This window comes from Pelophylax lessonae (assembly GCF_965119305.1).
Source record: "Pelophylax lessonae genome assembly, chromosome: 3".
In the NCBI taxonomy this organism is placed as follows: Eukaryota; Metazoa; Chordata; class Amphibia; order Anura; family Ranidae; genus Pelophylax; species Pelophylax lessonae.
Genome location: NC_138770.1, coordinates 620,898,059 through 620,922,929, shown reverse-complemented (window position 1 = coordinate 620,922,929; position 24,871 = coordinate 620,898,059). Strand labels below are relative to the sequence as shown.

Genomic DNA, 24,871 nt, shown 5'->3' with positions numbered 1-24,871 from the left:
CCTGGAGATTATTTACAGTGCCATGGGCTGTAAACTTCTTGCCAATGCTGCGCACAGTGGATACAGGAACATTAGGATCTCTGGAAATGGACGTGTAACCTTGAGATTGTCCATGCTTTTCCACAATTTTTGTTCTCAAATCTTTAGACAATTCTTTTCTGCTCTTTCTCTTCTCCATGCTCTGTGTGGCACACAGACATGCATCAAAAAGGTTGAGTCAGTTTTTCACCATTTTAACTGGTTGCCGGTGTGATTTCTATATTGTCAGCACCTGTTAATTGATACAGACGAGTTTAATTACAAATTACAGGAGCATCACAAACTTGGAATGCAATTATTTCTTACAGTTTTGAGAAGGTGTCAATTTTGTCCAGTCTATATTTTTGAATTTTTGCGTGCAATGTGTCTGTGCTTTTTTGTGTCCTGCAATACAAACAAAAGAAACAAACCTGAGAATGCCTAAACATTTGTAACTGCAGCAATTTTCTGGGGGAAGTGCTGCAGTGTCTGACAGAAATGCAGGGGTGCCAATATTTTTTGTGTATGTGTTTATATTTATATATATATATATATATATATATATATATATATATATATATATATATATATATATATATATATATATATAATATATATATATATATAGTGGGTACGGAAAGTATTCAAAGTATTCAGACCCCCTTAAATTTTTCACTCTTTGCTATATTGCAGCCATTTGCTAAAATCCATTTAGGTTCATTCTTCTTCCTCATGAATGTACACATAGCACCCCCATACTGACAGAAAAACACAGAATTGTTGACATTGTTGCAGATTTATTAAAAAAGAAAAACTGAAATATCACATGGTCCTAAGTATTCAGACCCTTTGCTGTGACACTCATATATTTAACTCAGGTGCTTTCCATTTCTTCTGATCATCCTTGAGATGGTTCTACACCTTCATTTGAGTCCAGCTGTGTTTAAATATACTGATTGGACTTGATTAGGAAAGCCACACACCTGTCTATATAAGACCTTCCAGATCACAATGCATGTCAGAGCAAATGAGAATCATGAGGTCAAAGGAACTGCCTGAAGAGCTCAGAGACAGAATTGTGGCAAGGCACAGATCTGGCCAAGGTTACAAAAAGATTTCTGCTGGACGGAAGACGTTTGGGACGACCAGAACCCTTCCTAGAGCTGGCCGTCCGGCCAAACTGAGCTATCGGGGGAGAAGAGCCTTGGTGAGAGAGGTAAAGAAGAACCCAAAGATCACTGTGGCTGAGCTCCAGAGATGCAGTCAGGAGATGGGAGAAAGTTGTAGAAAGTCAACCATCACTGCAGCCCTCCACCAGTCGGGGCTTTATGGCAGAGTGGCCCGATGGAAGCCTCTCCTCAGTGTAAGACACATGAAAGCCCGCATGGAGTTTGCTAAAAAAACACCTGAAGGACTCCAAGATGGTGAGAAATAAGATTCTCTGGTCTGATGAGACCAAAATTGAACTCTTTGGCCTTAATTCTAAGCGGTATGTGTGGAGAAAACCAGGCACTGCTCATCACCTGTCCAATACAGTCCCAACAGTGAAGCATTGTGGTGGTGGCAGCATCATGCTGTGGGGGTGTTTTTCAGCTGCAGGGACAGGACGACTGGTTGCAATCGAGGGAAAGATGAATGCGGCCAAGTACAGGGATATCCTGGACAAAAACCTTCTCCAGAGTGCTCTGGACCTCAGACTGGGCCGAAGGTTTACCTTCCAACAAGACAATGACCCTAAGCACACAGCTAAAATAACGAAGGAGTGGCTTCACAACAACTCCGTGACTGTTCTTGAATGGCCCAGCCAGAGCCCTGACTTAAACCCAATTGAGCATCTCTGGAGAGACCTAAAAATGGCTGTCCACCAATGTTTACCATCCAACCTGACAGAACTGGAGAGGATCTGCAAGGAGGAATGGCAGAGGATCCCCCAAATCCAGGTGTGAAAGACTTGTTGCATCTTTCCCAAAAAGACTCCTGGCTGTATTAGATCAAAAGGGGGCTTCTACTAAATACTGAGCAAAGGGTCTGAATACTTAGGACCATGTGATATTTCAGTTTTTTTTTTTAATAAATCTGCAACAATGTCAACAATTCTGTGTTTTTCTGTCAGTATGGGGTGCTATGTGTACATTCATGAGGAAGAAGAATGAACCTAAATGATTTTAGCAAATGGCTGCAATATAACAAAGAGTGAAAAATTTAAGGGGGTCTGAATACTTTCCGTACCCACTATATATGTGTATGTATGTATGTATATGTGTGTGTATATATATATATATATATATATATATATATATATATATATATATATATATATATATATATATATATATATATATTATGTGTGTGTGTGTATATGTATATGTATGTATATGTATGTATGTGTGTATATATATATATATATAATATACGCACACACTTTGGTAACAGGGTCTCTCCTTTAAATTTCTGCATGTCTTAACCTTCCAGCAGCACCATTGTGCAGGTATCTTTATTTTTCCCCACCTCCATTCATGAACAGAAATTTAGCACATTGTCAAGGTTACATAAAAGACATCACTTTGCCATAGATATATTGCACGCCTATTACAGTTAACATTTTGAATCTGATTTCTAAAGCACTGTTGGACAGTGGAAGCCTTAAGATTTTTTTTTTTTTTTTTTAAATCTTTCAACAAAAGACACGGCCGTGGAAAGACTTTAGTTGGTCTGCCTGAAGCTCTATCTGAAATAATAAAGGAGAAAAAGCCTAACGGAGCACAAACAAACGCTGTTCTTTTAAACATCGCAAAACTGACTGGCAAGAATGTATAATGGCTAGCTTGTAGGAATAGATAAACACCCTATACTCTATGAAAGCTTAGTATGCAAAATACAGTCCTCTTAACCTCAGCTGCTGGGCCACCTGCAAACCCATATTTAATGGCCAAGATTACAAAGTAGTGGCCCCAGGCCAACAGCTGAGCTATGCGTTTTATACTCTGTCAACAGCGAACGGATCCACTTACCTCAAAGTCCAACTTGCATGTCTGCCTTATTTGGATGCGAGAGAAACAAAGGGAAATTACATATTTAAATGAACCCTGCTATTTTTCTGATCTTATGCTACATGCAGATGGAGGATGTTCAAGATAGAGCCTTATGGCAATGTGGGTTTAAAAGAGAGAGAGCGAGAAAAAAAAAAAAAGCAGAAACTTAAACGGACAACCACTAAGCTAGATGGTAATTAGAAATGGTGATCTTTGTCTTTCTCTGTTCAGTGTTTATTCACCATTTGGTGTGTTTTTTTTTTATTTATTTTTTGGTTTTTCTTTCCCCTCCAGAAAACTTGCAAAGAAAGAACACCGTCGGAGAGGTTCTTGACTGTTCAAGAGTTTGAATCTCGTAAGTATTGTTTTCATTGAAGCCAGTTCTAGTTGTGTGTTAAAATAAATAATAATAATAATATATATAAATAAATATATGCCAGTATGGTGGCCTGAATTTATGTGAGGAGCTTGGGGGAGGTGGGGGTAGTTCCTTGTCGGTTCCAGTGCACGATACTATACGTCACGAGGCCGACTCTCCGCAGCTCACTCTGTGTTTGTGAGTCTGTGCATTCAATTACAAGTGTGTTGCGGCTTCTCAGTTCGTGGTCTTCGTCAGTGGTTCTCGCTCGCTGTTACAGGTAGGATTTTTCGTTTCATATGCAATGTTACGATTCGTTATGTTTCCTATCCTGCATCCCTTCGTTCTTAGCTGCCTCCGAGTTTTTGTCGGTCGTGTCCCGACATCGTTCGGCACAGGCGTAGTAAATTTGTAGGTTCCCTCTGCCTTGCTTGTCATCCAATCCACAAACATATGATTCGTTCATAGATCCAAGCCTCTGAGCTGCTGTCGGTCGTTGTCCGATATCACTTGACACAGGCTTCACTGGTTATGAGGTTCCTGACAGAGGCTATCGGTTACCTCATTACCACTCCTTACCCGTTTACAGGCACCACAAAGCTTCTGCTACATGGCCTGCTTCTTGAGGTTCTTTGCCACAAGCTCTGTCGCCACTCATACCACTCATCTGTTTACAGGCACTACAAGCTTCCACAAAACTGCCCCCCCACCCCACGAGGTCCCTGCCACAAGCTCTTAGTCGCCACTCATACCACTCCCTACTCATTCACAGGCACCATGAGCTTCTGCTACAAGGCCTCCTTCTCAAGGTGCTTTGCCACAAGCTTTGTTGCCACTCATACCACTCATTTGCCTGTTCACACTTACAATTCATGCGACTTCTTAGGTCCCAAACGCTGACATGCAACATTCTTACTTGGTCCACTACCAGACTGCAGCTTCCTACCATAGTACGCCCTGGGGCTCTGGTTCACAGGTCCATGCATGACACTGACCAGGCACCCGAGCTATTGGGTATTTGGACAGTGACCACCTGGCTAACCTCGTTGCCCCGCACTCTTCGAACTTTCAAAATTTCCACTCTTAGCATTCGCCAAAACGCATTGTGTTCTTCACTACGCCCGTTTTCTTTTTTTTCTGTTCTTTCTCTCCCTTGCTTCTTATTCTTACGTACTCTCATTTTCCAAAACTCTTCCTGAACATACACACTCCCTCCCTCTCCCCCCTCTTTTCTCATTCCAGCTGGAGTCCTGTCACGGTCCGGCAGTGAGGACCTTGCCTCCGCCCCTCTGTCGCCCACCACGGGTTCAGAGCCAGGCAGCACTCAGTCCCTCAGGGGATGGACTAACCCCAAGCTCACGGCGGAGCTTGGGGTTAGTCCATTCCCCACCCTGCCAGGGCCAGGAAAGCCGATTGATTTACTTGCAATACGTTTTTTTTATTGAAATTTTCAGAAAACAAAAAATAAACCAACAAAATTAGTTTAACGTATGAGCCGTACAGGGTAAAACATGTGAACAGTATATATAGATGAACATATAAACAAGTGGGTAAATGCCACATGAACATTGTCAGAAGTTGACCAAGGAATTACAATAACATTAACATTAACATTAATATTAGCCGGGTGTTGAAAAGTATGTAACCAAACTTGCCAATCTTTGTGGAATTTATGTCCTTGGGACGTCGAGTAAGCAAAAGCCTTTGCTAAGGAACACTGCAAATTCACCAGACGGACAGCTTCCATATGGGAAGGCACAGTGGACTGCTTCCAATATCTTGCAATTATAGTTCTAGCAGCTGTCAGGATATGCACAGAAACTGTCCTCATAAAGGGTGGTACTATTTCCAAACCTAGTGAAAGGAGGGGTAAAGCAGGATTGGGTGGGATGAGTATACCAGTAGTGGTAGATATAACCTCAAATATCCTTCTCCAGAAGCTAGATAGTCCTTTGCAGGACCATAAATTGTGAATGAGAGATCGGACTTGATCACAGTTGCGCCAACAGAGAGGGCTCTGAGAGTCCTAAAGTTTAGATAGGCTGTATGGCGTTAGATACCAACGTGTAAGGATTTTTTGTGCCTGCTCCCAATGATTAACACATTGAGTAGATTTGTAGGCGCTACGAATGGCCAATTTCCACTGTGCTTCGGAGAAGGATGAGTGAAGCTCCCCTTCCCACGCGATCATGTGTGGTGACTTATAAAACGACAATTTTTGTCCAAAGAGATTATAGAATAAGGAAATGCCTTTTTCGTAGATGGAGAGGGAGTCGCAAGGAATTTCCATATCTGCAAGGGAAAACATACTGCGTGTGGAGGTTGTTTGTTGAGAAAACAGGACACACCGTTTATATGTATATACTGCTTATGCAGGAAGTGTAAATTCGCGTCTCAGTGCCTCGAAAGGTTTAATGGAGTTGTCATGGTAAAGTTGTTCCACTGTAACAATGCCGGCCGACCTGAATCTGGATAGGTTGATACATGGGAGTAGAATTGATAGTGTGGTAAGCGGGAGTGGAATCGGCTTAGATAGAGGGGCTGTAGAAAAGTGAGCAGTGATGAGTCTCCATGATAACAGGGTAGCTTGCGTGGGTAATGGCAGAGAGTGTAGGATCAATGGTCTCCACATGTCTGCCTATAATAGGGCAGAGAGGTCATTTGCTTTTGATAAGGTGGATTCTATAGGAAGCCATGGTAGGGTAGGGTGTTCAGAAAACCAGTGTTGTAAGGGGGCTAGGCGAGACGCGTTATAGTAGTCGGTGAGATCAGGAAGTCCTAGGCCGCCTACTGACTTATGTCGACTCATGTGGAGATAGGCGCATCTTGCCCGTTTTTTTTTTTTTGCCAGACAAACTCGCGTAGTAATTTAGCAGTAGGAAGTACGTATTTCTTGGGGATATGTATTGGTAAAGTGCAATTTATATATATATATATGCTTTTCGGTAAGCATACCATCTTGAATGCAGCAATCCTACCCGTCCAAGACAGTTCGGACGCGATTGTCGATTTGAAGAGGTTTCATGTTTGCGGCTACCATGTTGGAGGTAGGAAAGGTCAGGTTTATGCCTAAGTAGTGTAAAAGTTGTGTGGTCCACGTGTAAGGCAAAAGCGTCTGTAGGTGTGTGTGAGCAGTTGAGTGGACTCCCATATTGAGTATTACCGATTTGCTAAAATTGACCTTCTAGTACGAAATGTTGCTAAAGGATTGAAGGATGTTATGGGCTGCCGGTAAAGAGACTGTAGGGCTAGTGAGACTAAGAACAACATCGTCTGCAAAGAGTGTAATGATATGTTGGGAGTTGGAGAACTTAAAACCAGAGATTAAGGGACTTTGTCGGAATGTCGCAGCAAGGGGTTCGATTAGGAGATTGAATACAAGGGGGGAAAGCGGGCAACCCTGACGCGTACCATTAGAAATGGAGAAAGGTTTAGACATTGTTCCCGCCAACAGAACCCTAGCGGAGGGGTTGGAATATAAAGTGAGGATGGCAGACAGAATGTGACCAGAGAAGCCAAACCCCTCCAGAACGGCTCGCATATAACCCCAATGGACGCGGTCGAATGCCTTCTCTGCATCAGTAGACCGAAGCAGAGAAGGCGTTCTAGTGCGCTCTACATAGTGTATCAGGTTGATTACACGTCTAGTGGTGTCAGGAGCCTGGCGGCCCTGGACAAAACCCATCTGATCTTCACCAACTAAGGTTGGTAGGATTGTAGCAAGACGGTTGGCGATGATTTTAGCATAAATTTTAACGTCAGTGTTTAATAGAGAAATGGGTCTAAAAGTTGGCTGGGGTGTCTGGGGGCTTACCAGGTTTAGGGAGGGTAGTGATGTTGGCTTGAAGCATTTCATTGGGGAAGGTACCTACAGTGACGGATTGAGAAAAGAGGCCCAACATGTGGGGGGGACAGTATATCCTGCATGGCACCATAATATTCATTTGTCAAACCGTCGGGGCCCGGTGATTTGTTCAAGGGTTTGCTTTAAGAGTTTTAGACAATTCTGGAAGGGTAAAGGGACCATTAAGATAGGATAGCGATTCGGTAGATAGGGACAGTAGACGGAGATGTTTAAGGAAATCTTGAATGTCATTGTTGGGGGGGTGGAACTGTCTTGATTCAGATTATAGAGAGCACTATAATAGTCCGCGAATGCGTCCGCGATTTTTTGGGGATGGGTAAGTTTCTCGTTAGTGTGCGGGTGAGTGATAGTCTATTTTGGTTTTGATTCTTCTGGCTTTAAGACGGGAGGCTAAGAATTTGCCCGCCTTGTTATGAGAGTAATAGTATTTCAAGCGGAGGCGTGCTAACATTTTATCGTGTTGTTCAACTAACAGCCTGCGGAGGTCCGCACGGAGAGATGTAAGTTTGGAAGCCTGTGCAGGGGATGGGGAAGTTCTGTTGATCTCATCAAGAGAGTGTATCTCCTTAGTGAGGTTCTGAAATTTACTATTATGTTTCCTTTTGAGGCGGGAGCCTAACTGAATAAGAAGGCCCCTGATATATGCCTTCTGTGTGTTCCATAAGATGGAGGGGGAGGTCTCTGAGGTATTATTGATTTGAAAGAAATCCCGCAAGCAGGTTCGCAGGTGGGTTAGAGACTCTGTGTCAGACAGGATAGAATTATTACACCGCCAAATAAAGGAGGATGGGGCAGACGGGCTAGTAGAAATTGTCATATAGATCGCAGCGTGGTCTGACCACATAATAAGGGATATGGAGGTATCAACAAGAAGTGGTAAGGTAATGGAGTCTACTAGGAACATGTCAATCCTGGTGTAGGTATTATGGCTTGCAGAGAAGAAAGCGTAATCCCTCTCCTCCGCGTGTTGGTACCGCCATACATCGTGGAGCCCCCTCAGAGTGTAGGAGTGCTGCCAGAGAGGGCACGTTAGATTTGATCCTAGCTTAGAAGTCCAAGGCATGGTTTGCTACTAGATTTAAGTCCCCACATATGATCAGTCTACCCGTTTTGAATTTCGTGATTTTTGAACAGTTTTCGCATAAACCGTAGTTGGTGTGCATTGGGGGCATACACATTTACAATCGTGTAAGGACATTGATCAATAACACAGTTAATGATATAACGGCCCTCCGCGTCTTCCACCACCCTAGAGTAGGAGAAAGACACAGAGTTCCGAAACGCCAACATTACTCCACGCTTTTTAGCAGTAAAGGAAGCCTGAAAAACATGCGGGTAGTCTGGATGAGAACAACGGGGGGTATGTCCTTGCTCAAAATGAGTCTCCTGTATTGCCAAAACGTCTGCCTTGGCGGAGCCAGCTTCTTTGCACATTGAGTAGCGTTTCGCGGGGTGGTTAAGCCCCTTAACATTTAAGGATAAAAATTTAAGAGACATGACAACAAAGGACTATAAGGATGCAAGGACACCCCAATAGGGGGGAATTTGGGCTGGTAGAGCCTGAAGAGGGGAGAACACTGTTCTGACTTGAGCAGTGCATGTCAGTTCTGGTGGGAGGTCATGGGGTAAAGAAGAGTACCTGTTGGATATTCTATGCAAAGCAGGGAAGGTGTGGATTCCAAGTCTATAATGTGAAGGTTGGTGGAAGTCCTGTTGGTTACCTGGATGGAAGAGCATTCGGAGCCTCGAAAGTAGCACAGGGGATGGTCCCGGCACTAAAGTAGAGGGTACATACTGCGGAGGAAGTAGGAGAGAGTAAAAACATATGTACGGCAAAAAAGGGGAAAAGGGAATAAAAAGAAAAAAAAAAAGAAGAAACGTTCAAGAGATAAAAAAAACATGGTCCTCCAGGACCAGTTGAGCAGCTGGAGCTACAAAGGCAGCGGAGGGTAAGGAGCACGGTGGAATGTGCTTCTTCAAAGTAGCGAGGGCCGGGCGAACCCGGTGAAGGCTTGTGGTGATTGTCACTTAGGACGGTTAGAGGATTTGGAAGGCCTGGACACGACTTGCCAGTCTGGGTGCACACGAGGAGGCGACAGCGGAGGCATCTCTCTACTGTGGGGAGGGTCAGAGGCTTCAGGAACAATACCCCACTGTCGAAGCATACGTATCCCTTGGTCAATATTAGTCATTTGAGTTGAGGTGCCCTGGTGTGTTGCACAAAGTTTTGCAGGGTACTTCCACTTGTACACAATTTTGTTGTTGTGAAGTGCCTTGGTGATTGAGTTGAGATTACGTCTCTGTTGCAGGGTATACTGAGAGTAATCTGGTAGGACCTGTATTGTCATGGCATGTTCTGGTAGGCGATCCCTACGTCTAAAGGTGTCAAGAATTTTTTCTTTTGCCTGAAAGAAGTGGATTCTGAGCAAAATGTCCCTAGGTATTTCTTGCGGAAGGAACGACAGTTTAGGGATCCGGTGGATCCTATCAATGGTCAGATCCGCATTTGTAAGTTCAGGAACTACCTGCTGGAACAAGTCCTGTACATAGCCTGGAAGCTGGTTGGGCTGGACAGATTCTGGTATGCCACGAATTTTCAAATTGTTACGCCTAGACCTATCCTCCAGCTCTGCCAATTTTGCCTGTATGCGGCGAATATCATCCCGTTAAGTCTGGGAGTCTACCAGTGTGTTGTATGAGACCGTAAACTGTCACCTAGGCCATGCAATTCTTTCTGACAATAGGCTATAGAAACTGCAACATTAGCTTGCATTGATTTGTGTAGCATGGACATCCTGTCCTTCAGGGTGGTGTCCGAGACAGGCTGTCCCGTGGTGGTGAGGGAGGCAAAGGGGTCAGTTGGGGGATATAGGCCCAATCAGCAGAGTTGGCAGAATCAGGGTCGCTCACCTCCATGGAAGAGTGTTGGGGCAAAGTGCGTCCTTCCTCCCACCTAGGCCGTGATTTGGCTGGGCTCTGGGTAGATGGTGTGGAGGGAGAGGAGTCTGCAGATCTGGACCGCCTCATCTAGAGTGTCTGTTCGGAGCGGTCGGGGCACGCCGATGATGTAAATTCCACGACAGGCTGGGCGGGCGCTAGAGGGCGGGCGTGCTGCGGAGGATTGCAGACACCGGCGCCATTTTGCTGGAGCCCCGAGGCGGGCGAAAGAAATCAGAGAGTTTGCGGACCACGGGTGGCTCTGGTTTCTTCCTTGTCATGGTAGCTAGAGGCGGTTCCCCTGTCCGATGCACAGGGTTGGAGACGGTGACAATCACTGTGGTAGGCTGTGGATGTAGAAGCCGGGTGCACTCCGGAGCTCCCTGGTTATGCGGCCATAGTTCTCGGCGGTCGCCACGCCCCCCAAAAGCCGATTTATTTAGGCTGCTGTTCCCAACACCAGCAGCAGCTGCACTTGGCACCCCTGCAGTTCATCTCCTCAGCTCTCTCCCAGCTGCACACCACGTGCAGGTGAGAGTAGGAGTCTTAGAGGTGCGCCCATCGGTGGAACCCCCCGACATGGTTGCAACGTGCAACGCCTGTCTTGGCACTACCACCCACAGGTAAGCCAGACACTAGTTCCAGTATTTTTCTTGCACACCTCGTCCCTGCCAGCATCAGGAAGGACATCCTGGAGGGAAAAGATGTTAATCTGGCCTCCCTGCTCATCTCGTTCCACTATCTGGCCGAGAATAAGTCCTACGCCTGGGGGGACATGTCCGTGGTTCTGAAGGTCAAAGCCCCCAGGCTCAATTGCAGACTGTCAATCACCGAGTTTGAGCTGGCCTTCGGCATGTTTAGGGATGTGTCGTGCTCTGCCAACCCGGCAGAAGGGAAGAGAACTGTTTTTCCCTTCTTTACCATAGAGCACAACAGGAGGAGTAGGCGGATCACTTGCTGCAGTATATAGATGTTTAAATGCCTTCAGTTATTTGACAGGACCCATACATTTAAGAGTTTTTGCAGAATGCTGTAGTTTTGTTTGTTTCCTCAGACTTGAGCAAGCTGGACAATGAGAAGAAAGAGCTCATTCAGAATGATATTGAAGCCTTACACCATTTTTACTCCAAGAATTTGCACTATTCCGACAACGCATCTCTAGAATTCCTCTTCGCACAGGTGAGAATCTTCACATTTGTTTATCGGTCTATTTATGTGGCACTTGTAATTACACTCAGGGGAAGACCTTCAACGCCTTCTGCAAGAGTTTAGTCCACTGCATGCTTTCCTTTTCAAAACATGAATCAGGACAAAGGAAAAATCACGTTTCAAATGACCAGTGGCAGTTTGTGAGAGATCACATGGACCTTGTGCATTCTTGCTTCTCTTTGTTTTGTAGATTAGCTTATGCACCTATATGGTTTTTAGGGAAATGGAGTTTTAGAACGGAGCCACGTCATGTGACACGGTCAGCCAGTTTATTTTAAACTTCTCAGTAGAGCTGCACTATTCTGGATAAAGATCAGGATTCTCTCACCATTCTCTGCGTAACCTCATCTTTCACATTGTATAAAAAAATTGGGTTAGCTTTATGTTTTTTTTTTTTTTTTTTTTTCATTAAAGTGTATTTTTTCGCAAAAAATTGCGTTTGAAAGACCTAAATGGGGAGGGAGGAGCACGGAGGTGGAAACATTATGCTATGGGGCTGTTTCTCTGATAAAGGTACAGGCTAGAGCTGCATGATTAATCTTTTAAAAAATTGCAATCTCGATTCACCCCCCCCCCCCCCCCCCCCCCCATGATCTTATAACAGCATGTCCTCAATTCTTACAGAGCTGTTCTATGCTTGCTCACAGCTGTCAAAAAATAAAAATAAAAGGCCACTGTTTTTAAAAGGCTGCTAGATAACAGTGTTTTACAATGTATCATTTCCTTATTTTAGAGCAAAGGAATAAACTTCCGCCTGTACGTATTTAACCTCTTAAAGACTAAACCTTTTTCTGACACTTGTTGCTTACAAGTTAAAATCCGTATTTTTTTTTTTTTGCTAGAAAACTACTTAAAACCCCCAAACATTATATCTATATATATATATATATATATATATATATATATATATATATATATAATATAAAAATTAGAATATCATTTATTTTTTTTTTGGCAGAGACCCTAGAGAATAAAATGGCAATCGTTGCAATCTTTTATGTCACACTGTACTTGCGCAGAAGTCTTTCAAAGGCAGTTTTTTGGGAAAAAATACACTTTTATAAATTTAAAACTCTAAACAGTAAAGTTAGCCCAATTTTTTTTTTTTTTTTTTTTTGTATAATGTTAAGGATGTTACGCCGAGAATTGTGATCCTTATTCTCAGCAAAAATCGTGATTCTCATTTTATCCAGAATCGTGCAGCTTTAGTACAAGGCTAACTTTGTCGCATTGAGGAGCCAATGGACGGAGACATATATATTGTAAATTCTTGAATGAGAACCTTCTTTCCTCAGCCAGGACACTGAAGATGGGTCATGGATGGGTCTTCCAGAATGACAATGACCCTAAAACATACTACCAAGGCAACAAAGGAGTGACTCAAGAAGCACATTGGGGTCATGGAGTGGCCTAGCCAGTCTCCAGACCTTAATCCTATAGAAAATGTATGGAGGGAGCTGAAACTTTGAGTTGCCAAGCGACAGCTAAGAAACCTTAAGGATTTAGAGAAGATCTGTAAAGGGGGACAAAATCCCTCCTGAGATGTGTGCAAACCTGGTAACCACCTACAAGAAACGTCTTACCTCTGTGCTTGCCAACAAGGGTTTCTCTACCAGGTAGAAAGCCATGTTTTGCTTGGTGATCTGTATTTTTGTTTAAATTTTCTGTCACTAATTTTAATTTATTTTTTTCACGTTTACATCCACAGGGAAGTTCCTAGTTATTATAATTATTTTGGAAATAGATTGCTGAAATTTTCTTTTTCTTTCAATCTTCTTTTTGTTTTGTTTTTTAACATCTAGTATAATTGGTTATGGCAAGTGACCCCTTTTTCACCCTCCCAGTCACACATTCTCATATCTCCCACTTCCCAAAGCTGTCAGATAACTCTGGCTAATGTGAGGACAGAAGTCACCAGGGGACTCTTCAATTAGTTAGGCAGCTGTTATTGTTTAGAAACAGAGAGGCACTGTGTTCTAATTTGGGGGATTCTGTTTCTGAAAACATAACTGCAGAGAAGTAGAGGATCCAATGGACCTGTCATTGTGGCTTGCATTGCTATGGTTGTGATGTACTAGGTAGTCCTTCTATACCATACAGAATGAAAAAGTTTTTCTTAATCCTTATATGTGCAGGCTTCAATTTGTATCAGAGCAGTGTGTACAGTAAGCTTTTACAAAGCATTTGCAAAGCCTTCAGCTAGGTTCCGTTTTGAAAATATTAAATACAGATCTAATAAGAAACCAAGGCTGTCACTTTAAAGTGAACCTGTGCTCAGACTATGCACATTAAAATATTTTTATATCTCAAATCGGTATGGCGCCCCCATTAAGCGGCCGCACTGCTGCCAGTACGATAATACTGGCCTGCGGCCAATGACTGGTGTGACGTTTGGACAGACTTAATACACTTAATACACCTGGCGGCCACCAATACTAGTAAGTGTGGCACTGGCAGCGGGTCTTAGCAGCCTAATGCTCCGCCTACCCTCCTCTGCAGAATGCCAGGCTTTTGTAGTCTTCTGGATGAGAAGTAAAGCTGAAACAAATACTTTTTTTGCTCATGGTTTTTGAAACCTGCTGATTTGTCTTAGGTTTTTCTCTATAGGAACATCTTAATGCCAGTTAATCCTGTTCTGTTCAGCAAAATGTATTGTAATTAAGCATACACAGGTAAAAGGTCTTTCAGTCTATGTGTTGACATAATTTGGGGTCATTTGTGGCCTGATTGAGTCCTAATGCTTTGACTATTAAACTGGTTTGTGAATGTCACATGATCACCTTCAAATGGAACTGTAGTTGAGCAGGTCCCCATCCCCAGTGTTCCTCCTGGGATAAGTGACACTGATAGCCAAGAGCAGTACCTGTGTTTTCCGATCAGCATTGTATGTTCAATAATCCACAAATATGGATTTAGACCAACCCTATCTGCTGGCCCAATGTGATGTCATTTAGGGGTATTTTAACAGGTGAATATGAGCACTTCCACCACTGGAAGTGGTTTTGTTATCACTTAGCACTGGCATTTGTTCTGACATCAGTTTGAAATGTTTCAGTGGTCATTTAGAATTAATTGAAAGGTGCACTTGACCTCCTTCTGACCTGCATTTACCTGTGCTTAATGCAGAATTTGCATTCCAATAGACTTGCATAGGTATGAAAAACCTACTTGAAGGAAGCAAAAGCCTCTCAACACAGATTGGGGTCCATTCACACCAGCCTCTGCGCTGGTGAAGCCTAAAGAGGGAAGGGGTGTGGTTTGCAGATGGCAGGGGTCCTAAACAGGAAGAGGTGTGGCCTTGACAGGAAGGGGTGTGTCCTATTTTTAAAGGAAGGGGTGTGTCATATTTAAATTAGGGGGTGTATGAGTTTAGTCATGCCTTGGGCAGCACAAAACCTAAATACAACACTGATGCGGACACAGCAACAGGGACATAACTTGCATCTAATGATGCCATTCCGTATCCTGCTTGTTGCAGCATACTGTTCTGTGATTGGAGGAGACAGATCCTACCATTGAGCTCCCTCCCTCATTCACAGAATGCTTCTCATTCTGGGGGAACACTGTGGATGGGTGAGAGAGGAGGAAGTGAGGGCAAGTGGTGCCAATGCTTCAGTTGCAGTCATTCTTAACCTCCGTAGTGCCAGAAAATCACTGATGTAAGGAGTATCTGGCGTCAGTGAGGGAAGGCTTTCAGCAGTAAGCATCAACCAGCAGGACATGAGATTTCATTAGAAGCAAGCAGTGGCGGCTGGTGCTCAAAATTTTTTTGGGGGAGGGGGGCGCAAACAGAAAAATGTAATAGGCATTGCTTTGCGGCAAAAAACGCTGTAAAAAATTGCGTGACTTTGAGGTCGCAAAAGTGTGAAAGGGGCCTTCAGTAATTAAGGTATAGTGTGCCCCCTTTCAATGCACAGTGACCAGCGTGCCCCCTTTCAATGCACAGTGACCAGCGTGCCCCCTTTCAATGCACAGTGACCAGCGTGCCCCCTTTCAATGCACAGTGACCAGCGTGCCCCCTTTCAATGCACAGTGACCAGCGTGCCCCCTTTCAATGCACAGATCAGCGTACATGCCCCCTTCAATGCAGTGACCAGCATACCATTCCCCCAATGCAGAGATGAGCGTGCGTGCCCCCAATGCAGTGACCAGCGTACATGCCCCCAATGCAGTGACCAGCGTACATGCCCCCAATGCAGAGATCAGCGTGCGTGCATGCCCCCAATGCAGTGACTAGCATACATGCCCCCAATGCAGAGATCAGCGTGCGTGCCCCCAATGTAGTGACCAGCATACATGCCCCCAATGCAGAGATCAGCGTGCATGCCCCCAATGCAGTGACCAGCATACATGCTCTCAATGCAGATCTCAGCGTGTGTGCCCCCTTACTTACCTGGAGCAGCAGCAGCGGCGAACGGCTTCTCCTCAGTCCCGGTGACCGGCGCCGCGTCTCCTCCAGTCCTTCTGCTCCCGCCTCCTCCTCGGCCAATGGCATGGGGTTTGCCTTGCGGCCAATCGGGAAGCGCGTATCGGACGCGCTTCCTGATTGGCCAGGAGGAGGATTGGTGTGACAATAGCGAATTTTCATTCGCTATTGTCACACAATGGGTGGGCTCGGGACGCACTGCTCTGTGCCCCGGGTCCACTCTTTGCATCGCCCTATTAGAGCCTCTGGCTCTAATCAGGTGATGCAAAAAAAAAAAAAAATTCCCATTGAACTTCATGCGTCCGGTGCCCCTGCATGCAGATTAGGGGGCCGGATGCATGGATGGGGGGGGCGGCGCACCTGCCCTCTCAGTACACCGGCTGCCACTGGAAGCAAGTTATGTCCCTGGTGCTTTATACACAACATTTTTAACTAGATTTTAGCTTAAACTTCAGGTTCTACTGCTGCCTACAGGAGGATTGAACAGTCAATAAAAATTTAGGCTAGCTCAGGATAACCCCTCTTACAACCAGCCTGCCTTAGTTTTTTTTTTTTTCCTAGTTTCCTGGGAAGATGGACATCCTTTTCTTCAGCTCTTCTGTGGTTTTTATTTATTTATTTTTTTTTTATTCTTTTGTTTTTTTTATTTCCGAAGACTTTGTTTACATTGTTGCTGGAGTTTCCTCTCTGATTGCAGCTATCTGGCATGGTTATCCTCAGCCTGGCAAAAGGTTCCTTATGGGGTGCTTTCAAGACTGCCTTAGAGTTAACTGTGGTGCACTTTCTGGGCCCAGAGCTGCTGGCATTGCCTCAGCGCTTGCCCTGTTTCTGCAGACATACTTGGTGAGTAAGCTGGTCAGGCCAAGCACCAGGCGCTATCACATTCTTATAATTTGCCAGACACCATTATTCCCAGAATTCGGTCTGCTTTGCAGTTGAGGATGTTAACACTGTGGGACTGAGCGCTGATGTTGTCTGCTGTGTGGACTGTTGTGTGCGCTCCATGCCCTTTTTCCCACCATACAGCGTTGAGGAAAACTTGTCCCTACTGATACTCTTTTGTGCAAAGAGCTACATGGAATTTCGGTCTTCAAACTGTTCATGCTGCCTGTCTTTGGTTACCAGCCACCCAGCCTTCAACTACTACCAGCTGTCTAGCTTTCGTGAGTACTTGCGGCATTGCCTCTTACCCTAAGCTTATAAATTGCCTAACCATACTGTGGCTGCAACATGTTTTATTTTAGACACAGCATGGGGTCAGTTCTGCTGTTCCCATGGCCCCCAGCAAACTTTCTACTAATGGATTTGGGTCTGCTTGAAGTGCACCTAGTGATGTGCCAACAATTGCAACCTGGAGTCATGCTGTCCTCTGATGTTCAATTCCAGCCCAGGAGCACTACTTTGCTCAATCAGGGGTGAATGAACTTCTGCTCTTACGCTAGAGTTTTTACAATAGTCCTGCAAGACTATTACCCAATTCACCCAGTTATTTACTGATTAGAAGCAACAACCACATTCCTGCTTCCTCTCAGCACACTCTGCATTTGATTGGGGGAGTCAATGTGTTCACTGCTTTTACTGTTTTGGTCCTTACTGATGCAGTGCACACTACTTTGAAATTGGAGAATCAGTCTATTAATTCTACTAGTGCTGAACATTTGAAGCACCCTGATAACTTGTTTGCCGCATCCAAGCACTTGTTAGCCTTTACCGTTTTGAGGCGTTTATGTGCTAGTGGTCCATTTCCACTGGATCTGGCCATGTCTCCCCATTTAACAAGGTGCTTACTTACTGGTGCAGGATCCACCTGTGATAAGGTCCTAACAGATAATCTGTTGGAGGTCCTTTTTTGTAAAGCTTTGGTTTTGCTTTCGTGGGTCTGCCCTACAACTTTTGCTGTGACTTTACATTGTCCTACCTTGTCTAAAATGGTCAAAATCCCTTTTTAATTGAATTACTACTGAGGTTGAACCTTTGCTCATTAAATATGTAGAGTAGATGGCTGGGGTGTTAAATTTTAGCTGTGACATTTTGCTGAAATCCTCCTGTCTCATTTCTCGCACATACCTCATTTCATTGCAAATACATAGAGCACTTCGACTTGAGTGCTGGACTGCGGAATCTTTGTGCCTGAAGCATCTGATCCCCATGGCCTCTGAGGGACAATGCTTCTTTGGACTGGCTTTTGATAACACTATCAGGGATCTCACTGGTGGCGAGAGCATCCAACTTTCTTAGCAGAAGAAGCCTACAAAAAAATTACATCTAGAGATGTCTTTGTAAAAGAACAGAGAGGGCAGAAGTCTGATCCTTGATTGTGCTAGGAGCCCAAATGCTGGTTCATACTCCAGTGTGTAAAGCAGAGGAATCCCCCCATAGACTCAGGTGGAAGACCTGAGACTCACTAAGGCAAGTACGTCTTACTTGACTGACTGACTGGGATTATGGTTTTCTAGCTTTGAGCATTGTAGGAATTGCAAATTCAGATGCCCTTTTCCCTCAGAATGGGGGCTTCGAAAGCCATGCCGTTTAAAGCCAGACACCAGGAAGCGGGTTGGAAAATTGGTTCTTGGGACAGAAAATCCAGATGGTCTATCAGTACCCACAAACTGTCTTCCGGAAGCCTTACCAGATTGGCATACCATATTCACCTGAGCCAATCTGTAGCAGTGTGGATAACCAAAATGCCCTTGATCTTGTGGAGCAAATAAGTTGTTTCAGGGAAAACATGCATAGATGAGGGATATACTGATCCCCAGATACCACCACGGCATTCACTGCTTCCACCAGAGGATCACTGATACAGGATATAAAACTTATCCAGTTTGTTGTTGAACCTGGAGGTCAAGAGGGCCACATCATGACTACTCCCCAGCCTGGCAGTCTAGTGTCTGTTGTGAGAATCTTCCAAAAGATGTGAAGAAAGCAAGCCAGGGAAAATTTGGTCTTTGGGGTCAAGTGAATCATTCTGTCCCAATACTAGACAAACTTGTCCTAAAGCCCCGTACACACGTACCGATGGTCGGCTTACAAATGTTCCTCTTTTCTCCCCGGGATGTCGGTGTCTGCTGAAAAGTGCAAAGACAGCACAAGGACAGCACAAGAATTTTGTCCGCCGACTGCAGAAGTGATGTCATGTAATGGTTAACTTTCCCTGTGTTTTCTATTTTCTGAGCATGCCCAGTCTTGCAAATCTGCGGTCTGTCGGCCGAATTGTGTACTGACAGGCGAACAATCGTCCGTTCTGGTGTCGGCATACAAATATTTTCATGTTTGCACGAAAGACTTTTGTCCGCGGATTGTGCGCAGACATCTGTCGGAGGCACCATACTAACACGCGTACAATCGGCAGATCCTTCGTCCACCGACGTTTGTATGCCGACGATCGGTACGTGTGTATGGGCCTTCAGACTACAAAAGATTGTGTTACAGAAGTCTGGGGTGAAGCTGTGCATGGGGGGAAATGCCTAACAGCAGGTTACCGTCTACCCCAAGTATCTTCTAGAATTAAGAGTTCAAAGCTCTGAAAATTATTCTGTGGAAAGAACACCCTGGCCTGAAATGTGCACAGGACTAGACCCAGATACTTCAGTTATCGCTGGGACTGGTTAGTTTCTTGAAGTTGGGGACCCACTTGGACCACTACATTGCCTTGTCCAACAGAGCCCTGGCTAGCTGTTCCCTCAACAGCAGGTCATCCAAATACCCCACATTAGAGATGCCACAACAAGGCTACAGGGTCAGCACCTTGGTGAACACCCAAGCAGCTGACAAGAAGCTAAAGGGCAGAGTCATGAACTGGTAGTGCAGGGGCCCTACGGCAAAGTGTAGAATATCACTGGCGGTGCTGGAAGATGATGAGCATATGCAAATATCACTTAAATGTCCATAGAAGTCAGTCTCCCTGGTGGACAGAGGTAATAAACGATATTGCGAATTCCATTCAGAATTTAGGACTCAAACATAAACCTTTTTAAAGCCTTAAGATCCAAGTTGAGGTGACTGCCCCTTTTTTGGTTTGGGAACAAGTAACAAGAAACCCTCGGCACCATTCTGCCACAGAGACTGGGGCATGGACACATCAATCAAGAAGACCCAAGAGAGCTTGGTGATGTGCCAGTGTGTGAAGACACAGGATGGTTGAACATGAGAAAACAGAGGGGGCATAAAGTGAAACTCCATGTTAAAGCCTTTGGATACCATTGCCTACATCCACTCATCTGGAATGCAAGTTGCCCTCATCTGGAAGTTGCCCAAGTGTCTGCAAAAGATCAACAGAAGCTGAGCACACCCTCCTGCCTGCAAGCCTGATTGATTCCAGGAAGTAAAAGCTAAATAATTATCTACCCTTATTCATAATGGCCATGGCTAGACATGCTAGAGGTTATTTTTTTAGGTGATTTTATCAGCAAAATAAATAATGGAGACATGGATAGATGGATGAGTTTGCTTTGAATGCTAAAAATAAATGAAATGGCACTTTTTTGGTTTTTGGTGCTCAGATGCAGTGTAGTTCTGCTTTAACCTACTTTCAGGTGGTGGTATTTGTTGGGCTTTTGTACCTTTATGATTAACACTAGGAAAAGGTCCTTGCAGAAAATGCAGCCCCAGAGAAACTGCATAGTACAGTGCAATTTCCAGTCCATGTGGGTGCCATTAGGATTGGTACCCCCCATGCATCTTTGTGGATGTGGGAAGGTGTGTGATTACACAGCTTCCCGTACCCGCTCAGATGTGAACCTAGCCGAAAGATCCACTTTAAATACCAAGTACACCAATGATAACGAACAATTTTCATCATGTGTACCAAACCTGTATACGGAGGCTGGTTTATGAAAATTTGAGCAAATTGGAGCAAGTCTCTGTAGAATTTTAAAGTCCTGTGAGATTTAAGGGTTAGTTCACATTTTCCAGAAAACAGCCCATGCTCTCTAAAAAGCAAAAACAAAAATGTTATGATCACTTTCAGCAATGCACAGATAAGGATATTACCATTGCAGTCACATCCTACTAATGAAGTTTTACTGCACATTAATTTTTGGTGTCCTTCTATGTACCAGCTAATATCTCTGCTTCTCGAATCATATCTCCCTGGGTTTTAACATCCTTCTCTAGTCTTCTCATACGTTTTTTCCTATTTGGGGGGGAAATGTGCTACCATAGCTGCCTGTAGCACTGCATAAGGTGGTGGTGAAGCAGAGGATTGTACTTCTTCCTGAGGACATGCATGGCACACAAGTGCCTTCTTGGTGTTAAAAACCTTCTTCAGTCTTTTTTTTTTCCTTGGCATACTGACTCTTCGCCAAGTTCTAGTCATTTCCCAGGTCCCACTGCTTGTTAAGGCAAGGCCATAGTCTAAAAGAAATCTGTCCCAGAACTTTGGGTACATTTTGAGTGTTAATGGATATATTTGGTGTGGTGTCCATTGTACCCATTTTCTTAGTGGAGTTCCGGCTTATTTTGCAACTTTAGTGATTCCTGGAGTGCTCGCTATGCTGATCAACAATTGGACATTTTCAATTTTTTTTCGGGGGTCCCTTACCTTATTTTCAGGGCATTTTTGATTGTACTTCCTCCTTCTTCCCCCTCTGTGGCCACAGCCACCGACCTCACTTCCGCCTTTGCATTGCATCCTGGGAGCTGTTTGTCATCACTCCCAGGAGGCTGGAATCAGGAAGAACTCCCAGAACACTCCCTGGAATCAGGAAGAAGGACACAGCAGATTACACTGCGGCTTCAGATGCCCACATCTACTAAGATGGCTGCGCCCAGACAGTATTTTTAAATGTAAGATTTTGACTAAAATCCAATACTGTACACCTTGTAAGTATGAGAATAGTAGTTCTGTAAAGGGCGATGGATTAGTATTATAGGGGTATTTTTAGTTAAAGGTATTTGAGGCCGGAACTCCGCTTTAAGGGCACTGGGCCAATTTCCAAGTAGTGTGTTGCAGTCAAAGTGGCTGTCCCTGGAGGTCCTGGACCCCTTGGAGAATACACCTAAATGCTTCCCCATATTGTGCAGTTACTCCTAGACTATTAATCTGGGCACCCACTCAACCCAGCAGGCTGAACGAAAAAAACCTTACAGATCTCTGTACTAACACAAGCGATGTTAGTACAGCGATCTCCCCCGCTGAGCTATATTGTGTTCTGACAAGGGGGCTGTCCCCCACGCCAGAACACATAGATGGATCAATGGCTGTGGGTTTTCCAGCATGCTTGTTCGACCGAAGCTGGCTGTGAGACCGGCTTCTATCACAGAGGAAGCTGTACACATGGGCAAAAAGTCGGCTCTTTTCGGTCCGTGTGTACCCAGCCTTACACTATACTGGCCAGTTTTATCTGCACGCCATTCCTCTATTGGACACCAGCCACCATACAACTTTTCTACACCCTATACATTTATTTCTAATCCAAATAGCCCGAAAAGGTCAGCGTGGATGCAAAGTGCAAGGACTTAGACCTAGCACACACACTCTACCTATGAGGTAGGGGGAGGGGTGCTGACAAAGAGACAAAAAAAATCTCCAAGAACAAGTGGATTCAATAGTGGCGCATGTATTTTCCCCCACCTCAACTCTTAAACTTATAAGGAAGACAGAAAATTATGTAAGCAAGAAAAGGTTGCTTACCTGCTGGCAGTTTCTAATCTGCGTTCCTGAAAGGTCCCTGAATGTATTCAGCTGCCCAGGAATATCTTTCACCCCCCTCCTGGCTAGGGCTCGCCAAGCTCTTGTAGAAATTGTAAGGTCCTGTTAGGAAAAGAAGCCCATGAATGCAGTTGTATGACAAATAGATTGCACAGACATCAAGCAGTGAACAGAACTGTTTAAATACAAGAAGCATAGCTGTTTTTTATTTTAAATTTAGGAATGGATTACTACTTAAGTCAATAAGAGAGAAGGACCGCAAAAGTATCTGTCTCACAAACCTATGAGTGTACAAATAACAATTGTTTCAAGCAGTTTTTGCAAGAGACCCTTAGGACAGTAGAACAATTAGACTATATTACCAAAAGTAGAATTTACTGCTTTTACACACATAACTTTAATGACATCCCAGTCTTAGTCCGTAGGGTTCAATATTGAGTTGGCCCACCCTTTGCAGCTATAACAGCTTCAACTTTTTTTGGGGAGACAGTCCACAAGGTTTAGGAGTGTGTCTATGGGAATGTTTGACCATTCTTCCAGAAGCATATTTGTGAGGTCAGGCACTGATGTGGATGAGAAGACCTGGTTCGCAGTCTCTGCTCTATTGCCTCCCAAAGGTGTTCTATCGGGTTGAGGTCAGGGCTCTGTGTAGGCCAGTCAAGTTCTTCCACCCCAAACTCGCTCATTCATGCCTTCATGGCCTTTCTTTTTGCACTGGTGCGCAGTCATAGAACAGGAAGGGGCCATCCCCAAACTGTTCCCCCAAAACTGGGAACATGAAATTGTCCAAAATATCTTAGTATGCTGATACCTTAAGAGTTTCCTTCACTGGAACTAAGGGGCCAAGCCCAACCCCTGAAAAACAACCCCACACTATAATCTCCCCATCCACCAAATTATTTGGCCCAATGCACAAAGCAAAGTCCATAAATACATGGATGAGCGAGTTTGGGGTGGAGGAACTTGACTGGTCTACACAGAGTCCTGACCTCAACCCGACAGAACACCTTTGGGATGAATAAGAGTGGAGACTACGAGGCAGGCCTTCTCGTCCACATCAGTGCCTGACCTCACAAATGCGCTTCTGGAAGAATAGTCAAACATTCCCAAAGACACACTCCTAAACCTTGTGGAGAGTCTTAACAGAAGAGTTGAAGCTGTTTATAGGTGCAAAGGATGGGCTAACTCCATATTGAACCCTACGGACAAAAACTGGGATGCCATTAAAGTTCATGTGTGTGTAAAAGCTGGCGTCCCAATACATTTGGTAATTGTGTGTGTGTGTGTGTGTGTACTGCAAACTACTTTATGAAAAAGAACACAACGTATTTGCAATTTTTTCTATTTTAATACAGAAAACATTAGAGCCAAACATTCCTAGAATATTGTAACAATAGCCCTGGCCTTGCTTTCCAGACAAGAGCACATATCATTGTTAGAGATGCTTTTCAGGACAATAGTCTGACTTTGTCATCTGCCTAAACCTTTTATACCAAGCAACAAGATGGAGACTTAAAGCCATACATGGCTTGAAATGTGACCGTTTCAGCAGGGAGCCGCCAAATTTTAATTCATGTATGGGCAGGCTGGTTGAGCACAAGTTGATCTATTGAGAGTAAAACAAGCCTGTTGGCAATGTTTCCATTGATCAGCACTAACAGCTACAGGGGGCGCTGCTGATCGGTGTATTCTGATGGCTGGAAAGTCTCCCTGCAGTCAGAATACAATAGCTCAGTTAGAGGGATTCACCCATCCACATTGAGTGTGTGAATGAGGGAATCGGGTCATTTTTTGGGCCAACCAGTGGGTTGAATAAAAGAAAAATGACTTGAGTGGCCAGCCTAAATTTCACAAATTCCTAAAAAGATTTTAATTATTTGTGTGTGTATATGTGTGTGTGTGTATGTGTGTGTGTATATGTATATATATATATATGTATATATATATATATATATATATATATATATATATATATATATATATATATATATATATATATATATATATATATATATTTATATATTTATATATTTTTTTTTTTTTTTTCATCTCACTCGTGATATATATTTATTCTTTAAAGAAAATTATGCATCAAAAATAAGTAATATGCAATATAAAATAGCTAAAGGATTATGGAATACAGTGATCCCCATTAATCTCTTTGTGTTTCTCTAGGTTAACTGTAATGGCTTTACCATTGAAGATGAGGAGCTGTCTCACTTAGGATCAGCTATTTTCCCAGAGTATGTTATTTTAATTGTGAATGTTGTTATTGTTAATAAAATTATATTTATATTTTATTTTTTTTACAATCACAGATGGAGCAAATATTATGATACATTCATATTTCCTTTTTGTCCTATGATGTAGCTGT

General features: G+C 43.9%; 1 protein-coding gene across 1 annotated transcript in view; it reads left to right on the top strand.

Moving 5' to 3' along the window:
* SMYD2 (SET and MYND domain containing 2) overlaps positions 1 to 24,871 on the top strand; it is a 102,480-nt gene that overhangs the window by 40,520 nt on the left and 37,089 nt on the right. The window contains exons 4-6 of the mRNA XM_082249759.1: positions 3,345 to 3,405; positions 11,265 to 11,389; positions 24,673 to 24,740. Of these exons, the coding sequence (XP_082105885.1) occupies positions 3,345 to 3,405; positions 11,265 to 11,389; positions 24,673 to 24,740 (254 nt within the window). The remainder of the gene's footprint in view (positions 1 to 3,344; positions 3,406 to 11,264; positions 11,390 to 24,672; positions 24,741 to 24,871) is intronic.